General features: G+C 39.0%; 1 protein-coding gene across 2 annotated transcripts; it reads right to left on the bottom strand.

The window, feature by feature from the left end:
- Positions 1-3,701: 3,701 nt before the first annotated feature.
- On the bottom strand, positions 3,702-7,257 carry LOC147619369 (uncharacterized). 2 transcript variants are annotated; one of them, XR_015261843.1, is made up of 4 exons: positions 7,051-7,257; positions 6,751-6,968; positions 3,870-4,322; positions 3,702-3,838 (listed from the first exon to the last, which is right to left on the bottom strand). XR_015261843.1 is itself a non-coding variant. In XM_086772995.1 (3 exons), the coding sequence occupies exons 1-3, from the start codon at positions 7,141-7,143 to the stop codon at positions 4,037-4,039; spliced, it is 597 nt and encodes a 198-aa protein (XP_086629121.1). In that variant the 5' UTR covers positions 7,144-7,257; the 3' UTR covers positions 3,702-4,036. The 2 variants fall into 2 exon arrangements, 1 of the variants encoding a protein (XP_086629121.1); XM_086772995.1 differs by having other exon boundaries at positions 3,702-4,322.
- Between the last annotated feature and the right edge of the window lie 1,449 nt (positions 7,258-8,706).

Raw genomic sequence — 8,706 nt, 5'->3', positions numbered from 1 at the left:
TTGGCGAGTTCTCACCCCACTACCATCTTCACTGACACAGAGCTCTATGGCAGTTGCGAGGAATCTGATTTTTCATGCTTGCACAAAGCACATTGAGGTGCACTATTATTATGTCAAGGATAGATGCTTTGCAGGGAAAATCAGCTTGGCTTATGCGCCAACACATGACAACTTGGCAGATTTGTTCACGAAGGCTCTCCCATGAGAGAAGTTTGAAGCTTTTCTTCGCAAAGCTTCAAACTTACTTACCTTTGGGGACTAGTTTGGGCTCCCTATCACAGTCCAAAGAGCATAGCAAATCTATGTATTTCTAGTGCCAGCTCACCCCTTGTTCACACCATCACTCCAAAAGAAAATTTGTAGCCATATTTGGTAGTGATGTGCGTGTGAACACACTAGGACTAGCTGGGGCACTTTTTCCCTCTTTAGGAGGGTTTTTCCCCGTGCTAGTATACACCCATCTTGGGGTATACTTATCTTCTTTGTACAGCACACATTCATTATCTATATATCATCTCATTGTGTACTCTCTTGAGCTTCTCCACTATGTGTGTACGCATGCAAGAATGCGCGTGCACACGCGCGCATTCTTGCAACCCTATTTCAACACACACATGCGCGCATACACGCACATGCATACACAAGAAAATGAAGGGAAAAAAAGTATAAAAATCCTATCGAAAATATAACGCAATCAAAAATTTTAATCCTAGCAATACTTTTACTTTTTTCCAATATTCTACTTTAGTGTGAAAGTAGAAGCCTCATATAAAGTAAGCCCAAATTTTATATGATCAATAAGTGGTGAAGAATCCAACTTAAACAAGTTCCCAAAGGGAAAGCATGATAGGAGTACCAATATTTAGTGAGGTTTTGAGCTCATTTTGTGGGAAGTTAGCTTGTAGTAGGATGTAAAACTTTTGCACCTTATTTTGAATTTAATTAGCTTGTAGTAGGATGCAAAACTTTTGCATCTTATTTTGGACTTTAAGGATGTAGATTACTAGGTTTGTTAATGTATTTTGAAGTTTTATTTAGACTCAAATTAAACTACCTATTTTTAAAATTTCAATACCTCTCCTTAAAAAATCATAATACCTATAGTTTGTCATAATTAACCAAGTTGCCATAATACCTCTCCTTAAAAAAATCATAATACCTATAGTTTGTCATAACTGACCAAGTTGCCATAATACCTCTCCTTTAAAAAATCATAATACCTTGTCATAATTGACCAAATTGCCACACACGTAATCTTGTATATTCTTATTCTTATGAAAAAATGATTTTGTTGCTCTACACATCTAAAGTAGATGTATATATACTTAGCAAAAATCTCAAACAATTAGGCGTATGCATAGAAAAGGAATCATGATACTAAGAATATTTTCTTTATGTTTTGTACAGAACCTTAAAAATACCTTTAAGGGAACACTTCATAATTATCCCCACTTTGCACGAAACAATGTGTGGTTTGATTTAGTAATAGCTTTCATACTGAGCTAGTGCATGGTGGTTTTGGACTAATATTATTTATGTATTTAAAAAACCTTTGGTTTGTTTGCCCTACCATCATGTCATTTTAAGGTGAATTGGCATCACAACAATTCAAGGAAAATTGTGAAAATCATGCTTGTGTGCAATTTGAGCTTCTTTTGATTTAGGCTAGGTTTCACCGTTAATTTTTTCTTGGGAGCTTGCAACTAGGTCACTAAGAAGATGACATGGCACAATGCACAAACACTTTGGGTCATCAAGGTTGCCTTTGAGGTGGCAAGGAAATCCTTTTTATAATTGTTTGTAGCCCGCATGAAATTAAAATGTCACTTGTAAAACTTTCTTGGCCTTACTATATGAACAACTTCTTGTCTTTCTCCATGCCTTGCAAAAGATGAGACATCAAAAAGTGGTGTTTGTAACAAGAGGCTACAATAAGGACCACAGATACTACACAATGTGTGCCGTCCTTTTATGCATCTGCTTGGTATCACGATTCACTAATCTATATGCTCGTGCTATCTTTTTTTCATCGTTAATTGTTGCCTTCTCTTCATGCTCTCTCTCTCTCTCTTTTCTCCACTTCCAATCTTTTCTTCAAAGTGCTTCCAAAAGTGAGACCTTAGGATCACCCCTCCCTTACACACAAATAGTAAAGAATCAAAAAAGCATTCATATAGCTACTTGTCTTTATTGAACCAAAAAAGTGAGACATTAGGATCACCCCTCCCTTACACACAAATAGTAAAGAATCAAAAAAGCATTCATATAGCTACTTGTCTTTATTGAACCAAAAAATAATAATCAATGAGACATTACAATCACAAAGCAAGAGGGCCGTGGCTGACTTCTAATCCTTGATTACTTCTAGCAAAAATCTCTCAAAATCTCTTTTATGCTTTTAGATACTCTTAGTATGAGACAAAGTGAGCTTTCTAGTGTGATGAGGCATGGCACACTGTCTTTCTTGCTTGCTTTTAGGGTTTAACGTAGGGTTGGGTGGCCCTTGGACATCACGAACAGATGTGCCCATTTCTTTTGCCATGCTTGAGAAGCAAAGAATGGAGTCTTTGTTCTCAAAAATTAGAGGGCTAATCCCTTTCATCTTTTGTCTTAGGATTTAGTAGATTTTGACAATGATTAATCCTTAGGTGAAGATATTTCCTAGCCAATATCTCCTTCTACTTTGATCACAAGGACCGCAAGTACTACAGATACCTAGACAAGCTATGGTCTAAGATCATTGTAGTTGAGAGTTTATGCACTCTTATGTGTGTACCTGTAGTATTCATGAGTAGTAATGTCCATTTCTGTTATCATCTCTAGTCTTGGTGTGCTTTTTGTACGTGGGTTTTTCTTTGTATTGTATTGCTGTAAGAGTGAGTAGAGTTGAGTTGGCATCTATGTGATGTTATTTGGTAAGGTGGGTTGAGCACGGTTAATACCCTTGGTGGCCCCTTGTAAGCTAAAGTTACTTGTAACCCTTCTAAACAGTATAGGAATCGCTTGAAGAACCTTTGGCACCTTGATTCTTGGTTACACCAATTTGGGGTTGCTCACCGACTTCCCCATCAACCGCAATATCTTTATTGACTCTTCAATAGTTGATCTATTTTAAGCAATGTGCTGTTTTCCGATATTGTTGTTCACGTAGCATTGATTGCAAGTAGCATTATGGTTGTGACTTGAACACCGTTTCCATTGTAATACCTCATTCCAAACAGAGGACACTCACCAATTTTGTGTATTATTATGCTTCTTTGTCCATGGGTTTCTCTTTGTCTTAACTATTGCAAGAGTGTTGCAGTGTGTGCTTTTGTACACCAAACAACGTTGCTGTCATTGACCCCTTGTTTTGACCTTCCAAACAATATATGATCCTCTCCCGGGCTACATTCAGAGTCTAACTTTCTTTTACACTCCTTTTGCTCTTGTTGACCCTTTGTTTTAGCCCTTCTTAGCAATACATGATTCTCTCTCTTGGCGACATACTACAAGAGAAGGGTAAACCACTGCATACTACACCATTCGAACACCCCGGTAGAATCCAAAAAATTGACACCGTTTTTCTATATTCAGCCACGGGGAAAGTACAAGTCCACTTTTGTCAATGCTGAATGTAACAAGAAGACATTACTATGTGAAAATTCCACAGATGGACAACACCACCTTTAAATAACAATCAAGCACAATAACTGAAGTAATAAAAATAAGAGAGCAAAAGCCACATCGTTATGTCAATAGAAAAGAAACAGAATTGTTTCTAGTGAGCAAATTCTGTGTAGGTCTAAATATACATAACGTGCCATGCAAAAGCCAAAATCATATATTGACATACTTGCTACACTCTCATCCCATTTAACCCAGGAGACCACAACATTCTCATGAATCTCGTATCTTGTAACCCTAAAGTCGTATCGTAAACATCTTTCGCCATTTCAACTTCTCTAGTAATTTACTAAGACCTTCCAAGGACTTCTAACAAAACTCTCACAGCGTAACTTGATAAAATAAAAACTAACTGTGCATAACAAAGTGTTCAAGCTTTAGTAGCAGGATGAGCAGCAACGTTTGTGATCACTTCACCATAGGATCCCTTCCCATCATCCTCATGCCTATCCACGTGGTCTTCCCTGGCATTCATGGTCAACATTTGGCAAACCAACCCAAAAAGGGTGGTGTCCAATGCCAAAAAGGCAGCACCCCCCATGAGGCCAGTTTTTGCAGTGGGACAATGGGGGGTAGAGTGAACAAAATTAATCCGATGAAAATTCTCTATGATGATCGCCCACAACAGAAGTGCCTCCGCCACAAAGAAAAGGAGACTAACATCACCAAGAATATTACACAATTAGTAGAGACCTTGATTACTGAGTCACCAAGAAGCTTGCAGAACATTTCAGAAAGAAAGTTTTCAATCCAAGTTGCTCTACATATTTTGGTACAATGAACAGCTGAGCACTATTGAGAATGGGTACCCTCTCTAAAATTTTAACTCCATCTTCAAATCTTAGAAAACCATGTGCCAATGTAAAACAAAAAAGAGCAAAAATATTCTTTTCTTTTCCAAACTTTGTTTTAAAAAAGCAGTGAGATAGGCAGGCAGAGGAAGGGGCAGCTGACAATAGAAAGAGTTGAAGCACCAGAAGTAATATGCTGTCATTATATAGCTGGTCACAAACCCCTGATTTCTTGGCATTAGGTGCATGTCTCGCTTGGGTATGTATATGATCATATGGGTGGTGTCCATATGGAGTCCAAGAGCATGACAGGATGTCGTTATCCATGGAGTACAAGAAAGGAAACGAGTGATTCTCTTAGCTTACAATTGCATATAGGATACCTGCTGTATGTTTTGGCCTTTCCTTTACTTGGTGTGAATTGTTTTATGTGGACAATGCGCCCAGTAGAGAGCAGGAAAAAGCAGGCTTCACGCATGCAAACCCTAGAGCAGGGCTGGTTGACCCATCTGGGACCATATTTAAGCCAAAAGATTTCATCTAGCGCAGGTCGACTACATACAGGACTGTCCCAGGGTCAGTCTCATCAATCTATCACACTGTCCCAAGGCTGGTCATCAATATTTGGGAAATCTCCACTGCTGGTCAAGTCCCAACAAGGCTGTAAATGTCATGTGCATCCCGCACTCGGATGCCACATGGACATCTGTATAGCAAGTGCAGGACCTGGAGTGGTAATTGGTCCCTGTGAGCCCCAATCCGAAACGAGTCAAACTAGGGTTCCACACTAAGCGTCGAAGGTCAGGTGTACAAATCCCATACATGGTCTTTGTGCAAGTCCCACACATGGAGCAGTGCCAGTCCATATTGTGAGTCACCCTCTGGAATGATGACAGTTGTACCGGGCATTGATAAGCTTCTAGCCAGATGCAAGGGCACCTACAAAACATATAGATGCAAGTAGAAATGCATAAAGTGTAGGGGTATGCCATGCTGCCCTACACTTAGGCCACCTGGGGCATGCCATGGGCCATGCCCCATAGTGTTACATGCGGAAACCCTAGGTAGTCTTCTTTCAGCCCCATGCACTACAGAGGAACTCTTGATGCAAGAACAATCAGCAATAGAGAGAGAGAGAGAGAGAGAGAGAGAGAGAAGATGGCTGTATTTTATGTATATTCATAGTGTATTAAAAAGGTTACAAAATCGTAGGCCTTCCCAAAAGGGGTAAAGAAACCCTACTCTAGGACCTACTCCATCAATGAGTGAGATGAATCAACTGAATGCTAGACTTAGCCTTTTACAGGCCCTTTGGCTGCCCAAGAATCTGGCCGACTGCTGGTCGGCCAGCAGAAAATCCCAATAATTTCCATAGGCTACTGACCTGCTCTAGAAGTACTCCAGCAGTCGGCCAGCGGAAAATCCCAATAATTTCTATAGGCTGCCGACCTGCTCCACAAGTACTCCACATCTGGCCAACAGAATCCTTGTCCTCTGAAGTATCTTCTCTACCTTGTCTGGCCTTCGCATGAACCCTAATCTAGCTGTTTATCTGCTGCCTATCAAGGTTAGCCTTAGATTATGCGCCATGTACATGTGTGCACATGACATCCCTTCCTGCTAAACTTGATGATGGGATTCCAGCTTCTGACCCCGGATGACTGTCATCGTCCCATGTCTCCACATATGGTGACTCTTGAATGAATAGTTATGTCCTTTGGACGTAGAGATGTGTCCTTTGATCAATAGATGTGTTGAATATGAGGAGACAAACCTGGCCAGCCCTTGGCTGAGTGCCTAAACAGGGCTACTTTAGCAGCCCCAGACAAATGGTCACCCAACCTACTCCATCTTGGCTGTGCACATTTCTGATGTCGCTCCATGTGTTCCCAACTTTTAGCTTTAATAGGCCAAATGACTGCAGGGTTCACGGGCATGCATCTCATATAAATCCCTGTGCAAATCTATCCTCACTACTGTCCCCTTCATCAATAGGGCTCACTTGTGTTTGAAACACTCCTTAACCTAACTCTAGCATATCCTAATGGACATGACTCATGCATCTGATGTCTGGGCGGTTGCATATGACATAAAAAGCAAAACTTTCCCAAATGATTATAGCCCAATAAGACCCTTAAAATGACTGCAAACCACAATGCAATATGAAACGGCAGAATGGTCAAGCCTACATGAAGACCAAACATTCGAAGAACTTTGGACAAAGCGATGAGATTTAAGAAGAATTTGGACAACAGTTATAAAGCAAACATGGTAAAAAAGCATTAAAACTCACCAAGAGAGGATGCCAAAGACAACAAGGAGTGTGCTCCTTGCGAGGGCCGCCAAAGGGACAGCCTTCTTGTTGTAGGGGAAAAAGATGGATACCACACTGAGCACCCAGGCCACAGCCAAGAGGACCGCCGAGAAAGCGCCCAAAGCTATATAGGGATCATGAGATGGGTATATGCACACGGTAACATCTTCTTGCTGGGTTGCAGTGCCATTTGCAGGCTGCTCCAGAACCAACAAGAAAGAATTACCACACAAAACACATGTATTCAGAATTAGCGTTAGGGTTTTGAAAGAAGAGTACCTTCTTGTTTTCGCCTATGACGCCCAGCACAAACGAGAGGATGCCAAAAAAGGCAGTTGCACAGGCTAGGATTCCTGCTTGGCCCAGCGCCATTACCACTTGCAATCGAACTAGTTATAACTCGATCTTCAAAATTTTATCTTGCTTTCTGGCCTGCCAAAGGCAAAGGTCTTAGTGTTTGGTTAGGGGAACTTCTTTGGAAGGGAAGAGTTATCAATTATTTATTCTCTAGGGGGTATTTTATTATTTTGCAAGGAAGGGGGATTTATTGAGGGTTATCAATTATTTATGTCCCATCTCTCTCTCTCTCTCTCTCTTTTTATTTCATCATTTTATTTAGTTATTTAATTACTTTCTCCTCATTCCTCTCTCTCTTTAGTTATTTAGTTACTTTCTTTTCCTTTCTCTTTCTCTCTTTTCTTCATAAACTAATATTATTACTTTCTTTCTTTTCATTTTTTTTATGGTAGGCCATCTTAAATTTTTTAATTTTTGTATTTATTATCTATATGTTTGGTGGGAGAGTCCCTAAGTATAAACAGCCAAATTACTTTTATTGACCAACTCTGTGGAATTATTTAAAATACATCTTTATATATTATCTTAAGGAAGAGTTTCACAAAGCTATCACATGGCACGAATATTGAGATTTGGGAAGAGGAGAAGGAGGTTCGAGGAGGTTGGAGAAACTTGGGATAAATTTTGAATTTTAGAAAGCTGAAAACATACTGAGCACGAGTAGCAGACTAGTGGATAGTGAAAATTAAAGCTTTCTTCTTTTCATATCATCAAGTACATAGTGAAGAAAAATTGTGATTTTTTGGGATCACATTGGTTACCTCTAGGATTCTCAATTTAATTTATAGGGCAAATTACAGTTCTAATACATAGCTGTTTGGACTATATTTGGATCAAAGGCTTTAATTAGCCAATTTCTCATTGTTTTCCAAAGTGTTTGGATATGCATTGCTTCATAAACATATATATGGTGTAATACAATTCATCTTCGGCTCAAAAATCAATTAGAGCTCCAAATTTTAGGTCTTAATGAGAATTCTAAAATATGTGGCTATCTCAAAAAAATTAACTTTGGGGATTTTTATAGCTAATCAAAATATTATAGACTAGTACCAAATATTGCACACATGTTCTATACAATGTTATGCTTTACTGGTGCATTTTGCGAGAGCCAATCACATATACACCTATCATTTTAGGCACTTTCTTTTAGACTAAAGTTTACAAAGTTTGAACCATATTTATTACTAAAGTTGAGACCATCACTTTGTCTTTTAACCGGTGACTTTAGTGGAGACCGGTGACTTTAGTGGGGAGACATTGATTTATTTGTATAATAATTAAAGTAAAGCACCATATAAGCTCACACTATTGTTGTATTTTGGGTGTCAAAGACTGAACAACTAAAAAGAGATTTTATGAAGTAAATTTAAATGAGTTAATAATTAATGCAATAAATTTATGAAGACATGCCTTAGAAGAGAAATGTAAAATACAGCCCTCATTCACAAAATATTTTTTTTTTAGTAAATCCTTGAAAAGACATATTTATGTCCTACTAAGCTACCAAACTAGTGTTAAATATGTAGCTTCATCCTAGTTCATTCTAATACATGTGACGTGGATTTCGTATTTTGG

This window comes from Cibotium barometz, chromosome 33, assembly GCF_041138505.1.
Source record: "Cibotium barometz isolate CiBa-2024 chromosome 33, ASM4113850v1, whole genome shotgun sequence".
Taxonomy (NCBI): Eukaryota; Viridiplantae; Streptophyta; class Polypodiopsida; order Cyatheales; family Cibotiaceae; genus Cibotium; species Cibotium barometz.
The sequence above is the reverse complement of the archived record's forward strand: the minus strand, read 5'-3'. Positions and strand labels throughout refer to the sequence as shown.